A 17002-nucleotide genomic window follows, 5' to 3' on the forward strand; every position below is an offset into this window, starting at 1 on the left:
GAGCACGTCTGGTCATTTCAGTGCACTAAACTGTCTTGTCCTATAGACAAGGCAATCACGAGTAGAAAAATAGAGTGATTTGGTGAATATTGAGCGTCCAGTGTGTTTGATGTAGTGTGGGAGGGAGGGCAGTATTCAGCAGGGTAATTTCTCTCCATCATAGCGACGCTGTGACTGACTCCCATCTGTCTATTACTTCAAGTGGAACACTGTGGGCGGTGTTCCAATCACATACATAAAGCCGGAGGAGTGTGGGGCGTTTTATAAACTAAATATGCACCCCAGCTAATAAACATTTGAGGGCAAAAAAAATAAAACAGAACAAATTGTAATCTTCCTTCATACTTGCTGAAAATGTGCTCAAGTGACACTACAGAATGCAAATGGTAAAAACCGGCCACAAAGGACGTTTTAAATGCTAAAAGATTTGAAAAAAATTGTTTTGCTGACAATATTTTACTTGTTGAGCTTGGGGAGAGCGGTGGCTACATTTAGCTCTGATGCAGCAGCACTGTGAGGATGAGACACAGGTCCACTGCAAACAGGGATTGCCTAATACAGTGAGAGCTGCTATCTGTTTCAACTCTCCCAAAGTCAGCAGACAATAAGAGCCAGCCGAGGAGGTAATAAGAAGCATGTCCTACCAGCTCATCCATCACCTGCCTGCACACAAACATTCTTATTTCTTTACTCTCCTCAGGATCACACATTTCATACACTCAGTGCTCCCTGTGCAAATAATCTCTGTCTGTACACATGGACACACACGTGCCTGTGCAGCCAGGCACACATACACACACACGCAATTTAGAAGACTTATTTGATCCTTCTTAATGTGTTTCTGGTGACTATTTTAATGTGTTCTATTATTAACTGTGGGGGAGGCCACAGGAAAATGTTGAGGCAAATCCCTGCATGCACAATTCACCAATCAAGAGACCTGAGTAATGTCACTTTATGGAAAATGTAAGGCAGATAAACACTTTAAGGGCAATAAAGATGCGATTATTCACATGCAACAAATGTAAAGCATAACTAATATATGACTAAAATATATATGTCTTAGTTCAGTCTGAATGAAAATGCACACTTTCCCTTGTAGGTTGTCTGATTGCTCTATTTCCTGCATAGTTTCTCTCAAAACAAAACTGTAATGTCACCTCACTGGACATCAGATTACTCTACCGGTGAGCCTTGATAGCTGAATGGTTACAATACATGCCGGTTTGATTCCAGCTGCCTGTCTTTCCACTCACTGCCCAATGAAGGTGAAAAATGCCCCAAAAAATCTTCAAAAAGAACAATTTGCCAACACTAACTTTACTGATAAGAAAATTGTGACTTTTGCCTTACTGTTGAGGTGTACTGTTGGTAGAATTAACATATTATCATAATATGTTATGTTATAATCCATAATCTGTTTTGCAAGAGAGACCTGAGTACAGCAGGAGTAATAGAATAAAGGTAAGACACACAACAAAACACACAACCAGTCACACACAAGCATATACAAACAGCATTAGACACAATCACAGACATCCCTAAAAAGGTCCAGAATTAAAAGGTTTAAATTCATCCAATTAGAGCAGACTTTCAAGTGTTCAAGTCCTTTGTAATTCGTTCCATTTAGATGGTGCCAAGTACTGAAAGGTAGCAGTGTGATATACTGAGGCAGCTTTAGTAGGATACATTTACAAACGATAGTAAGAGTGAGTAGTTCTCTTCTTGTTGAGTGGAATGAGCAGCGCGAGTATCTTCATATTCGAGCACAGACATGATGGTCGGCTGATGATGGTTTTCTTGTCCTCAAGAGAAAAACGCACTTTATTCTGATATAAGATAACATTATACCATCAGATTCTATGCCAGCTGTTCCACGTGAGGTTTAAAAGTGACACTACTGTCTAACCAAATTCTCATATACTTAAAATATTGAACAACTTCAATTTAAGTACAAAGTTTAAGATTACGCAGGGACGTGTGAAGAACGTTCAGGAGTTCCTTGCTCAGGTGACCCGGTATAACCATAAAGTTTGTGTGGTATCAGACCGTTTTATTGGCACCAGTTTCTGGCATGCATCTCTCGCTTTTCTTCCTACAAAGCTACAAATGTTTGACTCCTCTGATATAATAGCTTATTAAATGTCTTCTGCCGGCAAGCATCATTCACACTTCATCAAAGACGCACACAAAACTATTTTTGCGGCTTTATTTATAGTAAAAATACTTTAGATACATACAAGCTGTACATAAACTGTCTCAAGAAAGTCAACATAAAAGTCTCCTTATGGAAAAAGAAAACAGGCAAAATGAATAGATACAAGGCAAAAACATGAGAAAAATCATGAAATGTTTGCACTGCTTTCAAAAAGTGTGCAAGTACAAGGCATGTTTTCACAATGTGAAATGTGGAGTTTGAAGCCTCCTGTCACTCCATCAGAGGAAACTGTGTGTCCAATGTTTCTAAGCTCTCTTTCAAGATTTGGCAAGATCAATTTTATCCCAAGGGATGAGGTTTATTATATTATCAGTCCTGAACCAAAGTCACTGTGATAAATCCTGTTTTCTACCATTAAATTAAGTTAAATGTTCACTGTATGACTGGACTGTAAAACAAAAAACAAAAAACAACCTGTAATCTTTTTAAGAAACACCCACACAACCCAAAACCTTGCGTGGCTCAAAAAAGGGGCGTAAAATAACACTGTACGCCTCTATACGTCTGTCATGTGCTGACAGTGAGCAGGTGTGTGTGTGTGTGCACACTCGCTATGGTTTCTTCAGCAATTCAAGGGCATAAATCTAATTTAATTGTATGATAAATTATAATTTGACTGTATAATAAAATTCAGGAGGCGATGTTCACGAATGGCACTGCTGTGTGTGTGTGGCATTTTGGTCATCGGTTTATGGTGAAACCTGAAGGCGGGTTTCACGCTCAATGAACCATCAGCAACATGTTTGTGCATTACATTAGCTGCCTAATTCAATACTTTACTTTTTGGTGATCATTCCAGGCGGTCTGACAACAATAAAAGCTCCAGAGAGCATTGTATCCTTTGTCACACAAATGCAGACGCACAGCCCTGCATTGTAAGCCTTTTCCTCTACAAACGCTAATCTGTGACCAAACAGAGCCTTGCAAAGTGAGTGAATCAATACCAAATGAAGAGGCTCATTTAGAAGAACCGTAAATGTGATAAAATATAAAACCTTTCTTCACTGCATCTACACACTGACATTTCTTTCGCTCGTCATCAAGCCCACTTTTGTTTTATAAAACTATAAATCATATACAATCACTTTTGCCCACCAGCAAGTCAATTTGTGTGCAATGCCCCCCCCACCATCTCTGTGAGATTGTTCTTCCTTGGTCCTGTCACTCAGTGTGCAGACACCTACTGTTTCAAACTGGCAGTGCTCCAAGTTAACTCCCACCTTATCTGCTGATATTATCCTCTTTTCTTGCCTCTCGTTCTGCAGCTCAAATGTCTATGGAGGCAGAAGCCTTGACATGTTGTCCGGTTGCTTCGTCCCTGACGCCAATGGCTCCTCACTCATTCAGGGATAAGATGATGTCATCCTCAAGGTCAGAGTTGTCGGAGCTGTCTGTTTGTGCGATAGACAAATACAGATTTAGAAATGTGGGAATACAGAGACTTGGTGCTGCTAAGGTCAGTGAGCAAAGGAGTGAAAAATGCCAAAATGGCAGAAACAAAGCAGCTCTGGCAAAATATGCAAGAGCACTGCATCCATTTCTTTCTCCAAAATTCATGCTTCCTCTGTCATTCTCGCAACGTGTGGAATAAACAAAGGCAGCACTTTTCAAATTCCACTGGGAAAGACAACATTTATTCACAGTGACCAGACAAGCATGAAAACACAGAAACTGGACCAAACATCCGCCTTGTTACCTGAGACTGCAGATCAAGGCCCCTCTTCTTAAAAGGTAGCTTAACTTATCCAGGCTAACACGCTGTTATCAGCTAATTCTCATCCACCTACGTGGGTTCTTTGAGCGCAGATAGAGGATTGATTTGTTAATCTTGGATTAAGTTATCTTTAATAACAGTGCACCCTTATTTTGAAATAATGGCAAAATGAATAGAGAGAGAGTGGAAACCATGATCATGTGATTGCATTTGCATGAAGTAGGTGTGTTGGAAAGCCAGAATCATGGCCACAAGTGTCATTTTAAGTGTGTTCTTGCATTATTGTTTCTGGTGTAATTTGGTTATACTTTTGCTTTTCAAAGTGCTTCCAGTTTCCAAACAACTATTCTTATACAAGTAGTTATAAGTGAACACTGTTACACTGTGAGTGATGTTGTGTTCAAGATTAAGCAGATTTAATTTGAATTTAATTGCACAGTCAAGTTTCAGTAAATAGTGTTTGGTACATAAAATAATTAACCTTTAGTGTATAAACTTCTTCCAGTTAAACATTAATTAATTGTTTCAAACCATGTGAAAACAGTCTGTACTTTGATGCAAGTATTAATACATTTTACTGCTCAAATATCAAAACCCCATCATAACGTCGTAGTTAAATGTCATGTTTTCTGTTTCCATTAGTCTTTTAACTCTCAGAAAGTTTTAATTAAGTTCATGTCTTAATTAAAGTGTTGGTTGGTACCTATTTACCATTACCCTATAAGGGTTCCTATTTCATCTTGTTGTGTATTTCATCATATATATCAATTCAACTCTTCACTGTGAAAATTAAATTGTGACAATTACTCCCAACAGTTTTTAAGGGTTTCCTGAATCATCATCATCCCTCTGTGTCTGAAAATGACTTTAGGTATGGGGTTTGCCTTAAAAACTGTAAATAAACTTGCACTTTTGAAGGTTTGGGCTTCAGGACTTGTTGATCAGACAACATCTGCAGATAACTTTGAAGAACAGAAAAATCCTAACTTGTGTCAAATCATCCACAGAGAAATCAAGCTATCTTGGCTATCCTCGTACACGGCCTCAGATAGTTCAGTTGAAGAGCTTCTCACCATTGTCACCATCCAGATCAACATCGTCATTATCAGAGTCATCGTCGTCATTGTCATCCTCATCGTCGTCATCCCCAACGTCGACATCCTCCTCGAGGAGGCGTGCCACCTCTTCATCAGAGGGAGAGAATTCATCATTCCCATCATCCTCCTCTTCGTCGTCCTCATCCTCTCCGCCGTTCTCATTCTCTAGCTCGGCAATAAGGGGATCTGTATCGACATCGTCGTCTGAATCCTCGTCATCGTCGTCGTCTTCCTCCTGATCGTCATCCTCCTGGTGCACAAATGACAAAAATAAAAAGGTAAATTACAGTTAATCTGGCCTAAAATGAACCAAAGATGTACTGCATTATCCAAATGACAAGAACAAAGTTAGAACCTGATCCTCCTCATCCTCCTCCTCTTCCTCTGCAAGTCTCTGCCGGCCAACTTCATACAGCCTGCACACTGTATCAGTGTTTACAGAGTCTTGGTTCTACCGGACAGGCAGGGGGAAAAGGAAATTAAATTATTCAGCACATTTGAAAAGCTATATAAATTATCACAAACCTTTGGCAAAAACAATTTACCTCAATCACAGCCAGGTAGCAGTCTTTGGTATCAGTGCAAAGGTCAAATATATTCCTCTTGACATCAATAGTGGCTGAGAGGAGAGCGTAGAACATGTGTCAAATATTACAATAAATATTACAGTTATTAAACATAATTATAAACTACTACAGTGTATTATATATACACTCACAAGTGGAACAAAAAAAGGGTCTCCAGGCAAAACCCCTTAATTATCATGAAAGACATCAATTAAAGTGAGGTGTGGGCAGGAAGCCTTACCAATTGGTTTGTAGTCTGTGGCATTAAAGGTCCTGAACGATGAACCGAATGGACTTTTCATCTGCATCTCCATCATGTCATCTTCATCATCGGCTTGCAACATTGCTGCAAGAGCAAACGAGTGAGAGAGGAACTAAAATCTGCACAGCGAGCTGGTTCAAGCGGTCGTTGTTTGGGCAGAGCCATTACGACACGCTCATGGGCTCTTCCCGTGAGGTGGCGTGAACCAGCTGGTTCTCTCTGTTGCCAGTCCAACACTGAGCCTTCTGCCCATATGGCTCTGAGTGTCTGTTGTATCAAGCGCGCGCACACACACACACACACACACACACCTCTACAGGCTCTGTTCACACCTCTCTTCAAATACACACATGCTTATTTTGCTTCATAATCACCAGTCTTTCACTCAAACACACCTTTCACACACTTGCACTGAGTTGTAGGCTTGATGCCAAATGCTCTACATTACCCATCATGCAGCGGCTGCTGTATTTACCTCCGTAGATGACGGTGCCGTTGTTGTTGAAGACTATCCTGCACTGGTCCAGAGCGGGAACTGTGTGGAGGAGGTGGAAGGTCCGCAGGTCCCACTGAAACTCCAACTAAGGACCATGACATTCTTTTTCATTTGTATCAACTAAACCTGCAACGAATTTAATTACACAGTGATTAAAACCATCCCCAGGGTAGTGAAATCAATTTTCAGTGCAATAAATATTTAATGTTTAGCTGTGAAATAAAAGCTCAATAGTCATGCCATCATTGGAGCGACTACAAATTTAAACACAGATACAATCGGGTTTTTGTCCTGGTCAGATTTATGAAATGTTCCACTGTATCAGCATTACTTAGTCCAACGTTAAACAAGCACTCTTGAACTACAATAATTCAATTACTTTAGCTGTTAATTTTAGCAATAAATACAAAAACGACTGTGTGTTGGTCTCTTAAATGCTGCGATGTGACGTAAACCCACCGATCAAAATAACCATCCTTATCTAACAATTATATGGAGGACTTTAAGACAAACATTTTCATTTTTACATTATTTTTAACCACCAATTCAACAAAAATGTATGCAGTCATTGTGCTGTCTCGCGCTTTGCTGGCGGCATAGCTCTAAGGGATGGCAATGTCAGTCTACCACTTTGATCCAGACTGAAATATCTCAACAACTACTGAGTGGAGTTGGAGTGAAGTCTCAAGGATACAATTTCCGTGTTTATGATGACCTCCAGGCTGTTGGGATGGAACACACCGCTGATGTTCATGTTGAACTTGTCAAACTTGTGGATGGCCTGAGCCGTGCGCACATCCCACAGCACGCCGTCATTCAGTACCAGGTCATCTGTCGGGTTGAAGGTGGCACAGTTCCTCTTGTAGTTGTTAGCCAGGTCTGGGTTGTTTAGAGTCAGAGTTACCTGACCTGTCTGGATGTCATAAATCTGGCAAAGAGAAGAGCTGAACGTAAGCATTCACCATTGGTGGGTAATGTTTTTCCTGTATTTATCATTTCATATCATCATGTTCCATACATGACATACGTACTCGTGCTATGTGTTCTTTAGTCCCAATGACACGATCTTGTGAAAGCTTACTGAACTCCACGTAATGGTCGCCCAGAAAGGAATGCCTGAAGACAACGAGAGCAACAACATTTCAATATTTAACCAAAAACATGGCACCAGTGTGAGTACAAAAGCTGAGCAGTTTAAAACTTATAATTGCTTAAAGACATTGTAGAACAAATCTGAATCCATCGGCAGAGTCCCAGTATTGCCTTGGTTAAACTGTGCGGATGAATGAAGCCAAGTGCTTGTGTCCCATGAACTGAAGACTGCAGCCCTCAGGCTGTTAGCGTGCATAATTAAACAGCATGTCATCTCCTTTCTGCAGCTCCCTCTTTTGACAGCACAAAGCTGCTGTATCATTGGGCAGAGAAGACCACATACATGGAGGCAGAGGGATCACAGACAGGCTCAACTGAACTGTTCGATAGTCTATTGTCGGACAGCAGACCATGTCGTAAATGCTGTCTGGCAATTTTGCACTCCATATGTTTCATTATTTCAGAACTTTATTTAAGAATGAATTTTGTATGTAGCTGGTAAAAATATGGATTCACTCTTCTGTGCAAACACTTACTTCATGATGAACACTGATTTCATGCCCCACAGTGCAGACAGAGGGTAACTCCAAGAGGCTGACGTTAAGAGCAGGGAGCCATCCTAAAAATACAAAATATGATGGTTAAAGATGCCCTCCATACATGTTTTAAGACATATAAACATACTCTGCTTGGGATAATAATTTGTGTCTGGTGTGCACTGTAAAAAATAGTGTAATTACCTTGTTAAAAATTCTTAAAATTACATCTTGTATAAGTTGCATATTGGACCACGATTGGACTTCCATACTAGTCGCAAAATACTGCTTGTACGTATACGTCTTAAACTCAGACATCCAAGTAAAGTAAACATTTGCAAAACACATTTTTCAGCAGAGGGGGACTTTAAATATCTTACACGTAAGAGGACAAGATAAGATAAGATTACATTCAGCAACAACAGCAAGATATAGCATAAAATTGTTGATATACTAGTAGCTTCCTCTACAGACCCGTGAGGGCTCCAGGTGAGTGATGGCTGAACTGTGACAGCTGTAGCTGGCTTCCTCCTGGCCTGTGAACACGTTGTAGAGTTTGAGCTGCCCTGTGCACGTCCCGAGCATCAGGAACCGCTCGCGAGCCGAGAAGGCACAACACATGAATCCACTCTCATCCTCGTCTGCCTCCCTGAACACAGAGATGGGACGGAACCTGGGAAATGGAAAATAAAGAATGTCAAGAAATGATGGTCAAGTATTCCAAGTTTGTGTTGAAGGAAGGAAACATGAATCTAACAAAGCTACCTACCTGCTGAAGATGAGATGTCTGTCAAAGCAGCCGCCATCCACTCCTCCGTATTTAGGATATATAACCCTCCGTGTGTGTCGGGATGTAAAGTTGATAGGTGCTTGGCGTCTCTGTTTGGGCTCAGGGCATTGATGGGGGGTGAAGAGAGAGAAAGGTGGGCATGTTGCCACAGGGTTTTTACAGCGTGCATGCTGTTCCCTCAGGTATTCTGTGATGATGCTGTCTAATGCAGGGGGGGAGGGCAGGTGCCTGTCAAACTGCTTTTTCATGGCTGGACTCTGGCTGAAGGCCCCATGGTCAGATTTCTGCCTCAGCACCCGGGATTTCTTGCAGCTCACTGTGCTGCAGCCCGCTTGCCGTTCACGAGAGAAAACGATTCGTCCAATCAGAGGGGAGCCATTGCTACAGTGGGGGACAGACGTTGAGGGGAAAGCAGTAGAGGATGACCCAGTGGGTTGTGATGTAGACGGACGTGTTTGTGGATTACTGGATCCTGGGGTGGATGAATGAGAGGGATGGTTTCCGAGTCTTGACCCAACACCGTTGGCCAGCCGCGGGGTGCGGGGTAGAGTAGCAACAGGGGAGGCAGGTAGGGGAGGAGCGACAGGAGGGAAAGCAGAAGTTGAATGCGAAGAATGAGACAGACATGCCATCGGGAGATCTGCCTCCTTGGTGAGTGTGGTGGCCGTGTCATGAAGGCCTTTGGCCACAAGGTGGTTCCTAATAAGCAGCAGCAGCTCTTTCTCAGGGAAGGAAATTCTGGATTGAGCGACCACACTGGCCCTCTGCAGCCACGCCAGAGACACGTCCGTACCGATCAGCAGCGGCTTCCCAGAGATCCTTTCTATCAGCTCAGCCGCAAACTTACAGAACTTGACATGTTCGCTGCGTTTGTCCTGGAGCACAGGCTCCTTCATGAGCTGCTGGATGTGTCCGCTGCTGAACAAAGGCAGCTTGCTGATGATCTGTCTGACCGAGCTGGAGCGAGACAGACCCACCAGAGCCTTACAGGCCAGAGCTCGGATCTGATCCGCATCTGTAATGGGCATCTTTACCATCAGCAGGGACAGCAGCACCTACAGGACAGACGCAGAATGTAAGTTAATGTATATATATACGGCTGACAGAACCGAGGGCATGTTTGAAAGGGTTTTTTTTGGCCGGTAGTTTCTAAGTAGCAGCCATGAAAAGAGGCGGACAAATTCTCTAAATGCTAAGAAAGCTTGCTGCCTGTAAATTAGCATGTCATAATGTCTGGCCAGTTTTCCTTCTGCAAGTGTCCTTCCCAAATCTCCTGCTGTGCAGGTCTGCATCTTGCATGGCAGCTCTACCGCATTCAGTGTATGGATGTGGGTGTTTGTGGGTGAATGTGAGGCTTTAAAAAGTGTTTTTAAAAAAAGTGAGCACTGTTCCCAAGATAAAGGCACTTCATAAATGTAGTCCATTTACCACTACAGCACTTAGCAGTCACGATGCACAAATACTGACACAACTTTAAACACACTGTCTAACAGAATGACTAGAAAGACTTCAGTCCTTTTGTCAATGCTTTAAAAAATGTCAAGTACAGCCTTTTAAAAAAATCACAAATGTTAACTCTACCTTGATGCCATTGTTGGACTGCACCACATTCCACATCTTAGTGAGCACACTCTCGCTGGCTTTGGTCTGCTGAGGCAGGCGGCGACGGGGGGTGCCAGCAATGAACTTGCCAATGCTGGACATGCGTTTGTCTGGAGCACAGACGCAGTTGATGACGACCTGCAGAGCGGACTTCTGAATCTCGGCATCATTTACAAACACCTCTCCCTCTGCCACTGCCAGGACTATACTCATTCCTGAGAGAGAAACAAAGCCAATGATTAAATGAAAAACCTTGCAGAAAAATAATACTTGGAGTTGTGCCATCTCTCAGCAGAGCTGGGCACAGGTTTTATGAAATAAACAAAATTGAGAATACAAAGCTACTACATGTTATTATATCCTGTGGAGAGTAATAATCATTTGAATTTTATTGCACTACACTTCCAAAAAGCAACTGCTCAGCTTCATGCAAGAAATGGGACACTGAACCAGTGCTCTATAGACACATTTACAATAACAGCTACTACACAACACACTGTATCCCACGCTGCTTGAATGTGTTAGTGACTATCGGCTGTATACAAGTAGTTTTATTGTTGTTTCATATAAAATACAAAACACATAAGAGGGAACATATTCTAAGCTGATGAAAATACTATTCAATTTCTAACTAAAAGTAATGTTTGATAGACGGGTCTTAGCTGATAACACCTACCAACAGTGGAAACAGTGGATCCCCCCTCATCGAGCACAGCAACGGCCTCAGACAACAACAGCTGGGTCTTTGGAACAACTGTGAGGATACTCAGGATGTCGAGGGCATAACGCACTGTATCGCTCCTACAGGGAAAGAAAGATAATCACTATATCTCAACATCACAAGTTACTTAATAGCTGGAGGTGGGAACAGCTCGTTTAGTAAAAAATGTGAAAAAGGAAAAGAGGAAGCAGGAAGAAATTAGAATTACTGTCCGGTCCATACCTGCCATAGTACGTCCTCCAGTCACAGGCAATGGAGATCAGCTGCAGGAGGAGCTGGACACAAGACAGCTTGTGAAAGACCTCTGCTGGTTCCCAGTACAGTCGGAGTGGACCGTACTCTATCAGAAACTCCATCATTTCCACCACCTGCTCGTGGCTGTAGCTGACCGCCTGGGGAACGAAACGAGTAGTGATCACTAGAGGAACACAAACTCCTGCATTTCATTTACAACAACTAAGCATAACATCTGTAGAAAACATCCAAAAATAAATGCATTGTGCAGTAATGTCTATCTCACTTATCCTTTGTCCTCTGCATACCTTATAGTAGGGTTGGGAGTGAATGGGGGCACCCCCCTCTGTGCGCTGCAGGGACTGCTTCACCTGCTCCACCTTGATTGCCAGATGGGCCTCAAAGTACCTGCGCAGGGCCATGCAGGTGTGCTTGGCCGTCTGCCTGCTGGAGAAAATCTCATCATCACTCAGCAGCGCTCCCTGGTCCTCAGGGTTCAGGATCTCCAGTGTGCTAATCTGGGAACAGTTGGTTCATATGACACATTAGTAACGCAATCTGTTATGTTATGTTGTGATATTGTATTGAATGCTCAGTTTATCAGTTCTCGAAATACCATATTTTTTATGAATGAAACAGACGGTTAAGTTGACACGGTTACAGAGAGGATCACATGTGGTTTGTCCTACCAGGTTGACGAGGCGTCGGAGCCCGTCCTGCTTGTCGAAGAGCTCCAGGACGGCACGGAAAGAAAAGGAGATGGAGAAGAACATGGTGGCGTGGCAGCAGCCGGACGCATGTGAGCATTCCAGCAGCCACAGCGTGTAACCAACCACATCTGACAGGATGGAGTGCGGCAACATGCACACCTGGAGAGGAGAGGACACACCAAATGAATACAAATGTGCACTGCTACTAGAGCTATGTAATACATATTAAATCTATCATAACTTTTCTTCATATATCTTAATATTAATGCTTAGATGATTTTGTGAATGAATATATTACTTTTCATGTAGCCCAAAGTGACATTTTGTGGTATATAGTACACTACATTTACATACAAGAAATCTTTTAGAAAGAGGATTTATGAAGGGGAGGAATTTGGTGTCATTTGACAAACAATTAATACATTACCATCTTTCCTTCAGCACATACAGTGCACATGAAGCTGCAAGAAAAGTGATGGCAATATTCCAGATTTCATTATGTATTTGCATGATGTGTGTCTGTTTTGTACCCTTTCCATGGCATCCTGATTATAGGCAAGGTAGTAGAGGCACAGAGACACTCCAGTGGCAGCCATTGATGGCCTGGGGATTTCCAGCAACTTCTGAACTCCTCCATGAGCCACAAACTCCGCAGCGAACTTCTTGTGCAGCAGCAGAGACGCCAGGTACTGCGAAAGGAGAGACGAGTAGAGAAATGAGTCTAAAGAGCTTGACATTGTGTTTCGCAGCATGGAGGGTCGATGACAGGAGGTGGCATTTACCTTGAGAGCCTCAAAGGTGAGCTGCACGTCATTGGTCTGTTTTAGATCCATGTAATGCATGAGCAGCTCACGAGCTCCCATCTGCATGAACACCGCCAGCAGCTGCAGGTAGGAGGAGGAATGGGCATTGAGAACACATAAATCATGTTAATCTGCTTTACTATGGAACCCTCTAAATGGCTGGTGGCTGGAACCAATGTTAAACATAAAAAAAAGCCTGTGAGTCTTTGTGTCTTGTGAGACAATTTCCTGTATAAACTGAAAATGCATGAGGTGACCCCTTAAAACCACCTTTTCGTAGCATCAGAACAGAATCATTTCTTTAAATCATAATTAAAGAAGACTGACATCTGCTGGAGAGTCTGTGACAAGACAAGGGAAATGCATAACTTGCATGAAGTGTTGAAGAAAGCACTGTGGAGACTGATGCTAAAGGACAAACCTCCTGATACTCTCCCAGAGGTGTGAGATACTGCAGGATAAGCCTCTGCTCGATCTCTGGGGTCAGAGGGTACAGATGATAGTTGTTGCCAATCACCCAGGGGCTCATCTCAGACCAGCTGCTGTTGGAAAGCTCACTGAAGTTCCTCTCTGGCTCTGGCAAAGAGAAATTTAGCTTCTGTTTTGAGGTCCTGCCGCTCTCCCTCTCCACCTTCCTTCTTAGGTAACTGCTGCCGTCGGACATGCCCTGGTGAGTCAGCGAACCTGGAGCAGACATGGGCTTCATCATGGTTTTAACAGCCGAGTTGGCACGACTGCTAGTCTTAAGAGGGGAGTTGAGACGGAATGAAAGCTCGTTTTCAGGCTCGATGGTTGAGACAGGAATTTCCCCATCCTCTTCTGTCCCCGTCCCCTCCCTTTCAGCTCCGTTTCTGCCCAGTGTGAAGGGCTTCTCTTCAAAGCCTCCGTCAACAGTCTCCTCATCCAAAGGTAGCAGAGGCTGACTCAAAGTCTTCCTGGGGCTGGGCCGTTTGATTTCCCTTTTGTTCTCAGCATCCTTATCCTGAAGCTCACGCAACCGATGCAGCATCAAAGGCACCTGTCAAAGTAAAGCATGAAGAACAAGTTGACGGAAAGTTGCTAATTCACACCACCAACTGTTGCTTTGCGGGATAACATAGTTGTTGTAATACCCTGTCAATCACTACGTACTTTCACATTATTCATTAAAATAAATAACTGACATTTGAGATACCAGAATCCCCTACTGACCAAAACGGAGTTCTCCTCCCTGTAGTTGGCTGCAATGTCCTGGTTCTCCATAGCGCCGGCCAACAAGCCTGTGGCATAGATTCTGAGGGGCTGCTCTGCCTCCTGAGCCCACTTAAACAGCCTTTCAACTATGCCCTCCTGAGAAAAACAAACACCAGCAAATGGTGTTTAGAAACAAGAATATGAGCCGATTCAAATATAAGAAAGGTTTTGAGGACTGTATTTTCCCCAACTTGTTCTCATCTTTTGGTCAAATAAGGATGTCTGATGGCTTCAATCATAATTTCACAAGTGTAGTTCTAAATAAAAGTATTGATACTGTAGGTTTTTTTGTCTAGATTACCCTTTTCAAAATAATCTTGAAACTTTAAACATTATGTCCACCAGTCAACTGTCACAGAGCGGTGGTCAAAGTGCAGCTAACTCGCAGGCTGGACTGTGACTCCACAAACAGAAATTGTCAAACAACAACTGATGTAGTCTCTAGATAGCTAAATTTGATGTTTTTGCTCAGATGACTAATTTGGCTTTCAAATCTTACTTTATGAACGTACTCTGTTTTTCATCAAAAACTACTTGAGCATCTGGCCTTTAACTTGTTCCCCTATTCCACTGCTTTAAAAACAAAGACAGAGCAGTGTGCCTGAGGGACATCACAGAGATCTTCCTCTCAAGTCAAAATGAGAACGGTTCCCTTTTTATGCAGCTTCCTCTTTGTCGTTGTTGTTGTTGTTGTGACAGTTGACTTTATAATTTAAGTCAGCACGCAAAACACGAATGTATAATGTCGCCAGTAGAAGGTGAATAAACGTGTTTCTCTTAATGTACTTTTAACCACTAAACACAGCATGTTGGATATGCATCTGGAAAATCACATGGCAACACAACAGCTGAAATAAATTAAAGACATTGTTTGAACAAGAGAACAAAGAAAAAAAACTAAATGCTATTATCTTATCATGAACTCAGAAATAACCCACCTTTTCCTGAAAGACCACAGCTGTCTCCAATCCAGGCATGATGTTCTGAAGCAGGCGACAAGCTGCTGCATTGAGGGAAAACTCTCGGCTGGTCATCACATAGCTATTCACCAGCTACAAAGGGAAGAACAAAATAAATCACCTTCTGACTCAGAGGCTAAAAATTATTTTGCATGAAAACAGCCTCTATTCACTCCATGCATTCTTACTGTGTTCATAAAGTCGTCATTCTTGAACAGGATCTTGAGCAGGTGCCCTAACACGCATTCTGGATCAGCTCTCCCTAGTGGCCAAGAGGGAAATGTCAAAAACATACATGGCATTTACATCTCCGGTAATCATCTCATTATGTGTTCTGTTTTTTCGTTTTTCATACCAGGATGTCGATCATCAAAAGGGTCTGGGTCCGCTTTGTGGTACTCCTCTGTCTCTTTCTCAACGAGCTCTGAGATTCTGAAAGTTACAGCACATCAACACATTTACCATCTTTCATTCACACACACACCAAAACACAGTTCATGACACTGACTTATCATACAGACTTTAAAGAAACGAGACGCATAACTACTTACTTGGTGATGATGTTAACCAGCTCCTGTGTGCTGCCTTGTTGCTCCCTCTCCCACTGTTCCAGTAGAGCAGTCAGCTCTGCCTTGGAGTCCACACTGGCAGATGCCGACGCCATGGGGCAGCCTGTCAGGATGGCACGCACTTAATGTGTATTAATTTCATTATTAATATATTCTTTACCATTCAGCCCACACTTAACTGCAACTCGAGGGCTATAACAAAGTAAGCTGCTATATGTATGTGGTGACTCATCCTCATCAAAAGTCAACAAAAACAACACCGAGACACAAACACAGGAAAGCATGACTGTAGTTCAGCTGACTCAAACAGTCAGATGGTATATTTCGCTATAGTCGGGGAAATATAGAGCGGAGAAGAAGCGGATTCGCTCCATGGCCCAACAAACTTCATATAACGGCGTGTGTGCAGGTGCAGCTGCCCTCCAGGGACTGCAACTGTCAAACACGCAGGACTATTACTTTACAAGTTAGCATATAACGCTAGATTAAAATTTTTAACCATCTTTTCTCATTTGACAGGGAACTGCAATCTCATCTCCAACTGTTTTCCCACATTCACTTATAGCCGACACTTAACTGTAGCAGGCAGCAGCAAACTCCAGACACTGCCTGTTGCGATATTTAGCTAGCTAGACTGTGGCTAAACAAGGAAGCTGGTCTACTTAGCCAGCTAGCAACACTGTTAAAAGTGGCCACTTCTGAATTCCAGTGCTATAGTTTACATTCAGCCTGAGCTGTCCAGACATGCACAGGTTTTTGTGTCAGATTCAAATCATACTGGGAACAACGAAACCTGCCTGTACATGCAGCCTAGCACTAAGGTATTAGCTAGCTGCCTCACAGGTAAAGCTGGCTACTTAGCTAGCATGCTAACTTTACCTCGTTGTTCCGCTCAGTTCTTCTTCGGCTTTGCCAAATTTACCAGGACTCGTATCCGCCGATATAAGTCCAAACGTGATTGCTCCTAGGTGAGGATCTACGTATCGATCACCGTTTCACAGCCGAAGCTTAATTTGCTTTATTGTAGCTTTATGTTCACGGTTTATTATCATTATGGCGAACACGTTCCTCACGTCATTTTGCAAGCGACAGTCCACTTTTAATGACGAAACGATTCAACAGCAAAACATTGAGAAATGCCATTTATTCAAATGGCTGAATTATTGCAGCAAGTAAAGCAGGTATTACACATTTTTGTCACATACACATTTAACATAAAGATTTATATTCATATAAAAAGTAATTCGTTTTACCAGGAGAACAAATGCATTAGGTTCAAATACACATTACTAACATTTAAAAAAAAACACTGCTCCAAAAAAATAATATTCAGTATCAAATAGTTGGTTTTACTGATAATAAAAAAATCACTGCTGCCATGTAAGAGCAAAAAGATTCAG

The 17002-nt window shown here is 42.5% G+C and overlaps 1 protein-coding gene across 2 annotated transcripts; it reads right to left on the bottom strand.

Annotated features, from left to right (window-relative positions):
- Nucleotides 1-2195: 2195 nt before the first annotated feature.
- LOC139288697 (DDB1- and CUL4-associated factor 1-like) lies at nucleotides 2196-16707 on the bottom strand. 2 transcript variants are annotated; one of them, XM_070910073.1, is made up of 25 exons: nucleotides 16482-16707; nucleotides 15585-15705; nucleotides 15389-15465; nucleotides 15222-15295; nucleotides 15013-15126; nucleotides 14033-14170; nucleotides 13263-13859; nucleotides 12821-12922; nucleotides 12569-12727; nucleotides 12018-12197; nucleotides 11637-11846; nucleotides 11317-11486; nucleotides 11050-11174; nucleotides 10353-10588; nucleotides 8751-9826; nucleotides 8456-8654; nucleotides 7982-8064; nucleotides 7385-7469; nucleotides 7048-7281; nucleotides 6333-6426; nucleotides 5837-5941; nucleotides 5575-5648; nucleotides 5385-5480; nucleotides 5006-5279; nucleotides 2196-3609 (listed from the first exon to the last, which is right to left on the bottom strand). In XM_070910073.1, exons 2-25 carry the CDS (start codon nucleotides 15695-15697, stop codon nucleotides 3554-3556), a joined length of 4671 nt encoding a protein of 1556 aa, XP_070766174.1. In that variant the 5' UTR covers nucleotides 15698-15705; nucleotides 16482-16707; the 3' UTR covers nucleotides 2196-3553. The 2 variants fall into 2 exon arrangements, with proteins under 2 accessions (XP_070766174.1, XP_070766175.1); XM_070910074.1 differs by lacking the exons at nucleotides 15222-15295; nucleotides 15585-15705; nucleotides 16482-16707 and having other exon boundaries at nucleotides 15389-15403.
- Between the last annotated feature and the right edge of the window lie 295 nt (nucleotides 16708-17002).

This window comes from Enoplosus armatus, chromosome 8, assembly GCF_043641665.1.
Source record: "Enoplosus armatus isolate fEnoArm2 chromosome 8, fEnoArm2.hap1, whole genome shotgun sequence".
Lineage (NCBI taxonomy): Eukaryota > Metazoa > Chordata > Actinopteri > Centrarchiformes > Enoplosidae > Enoplosus > Enoplosus armatus.

Bases quoted from the DNA above. Each gene is read 5' to 3' on its own strand.
- LOC139288697 (XM_070910073.1), bottom strand. From the start codon at position 15,697: ATGGCGTCGGCATCTGCCAGTGTGGACTCCAAGGCAGAGCTGACTGCT. The intron at 15,127-15,221 runs GTAAGAATGCAT...TTCCCTTTGTAG, and splicing joins ATGACGACTTTATGAACACA to CTGGTGAATAGCTATGTGAT. The intron at 12,728-12,820 runs GTAAATGCCACC...CTCCTTTCGCAG, and splicing joins TCACCTTTGAGGCTCTCAAG to TACCTGGCGTCTCTGCTGCT.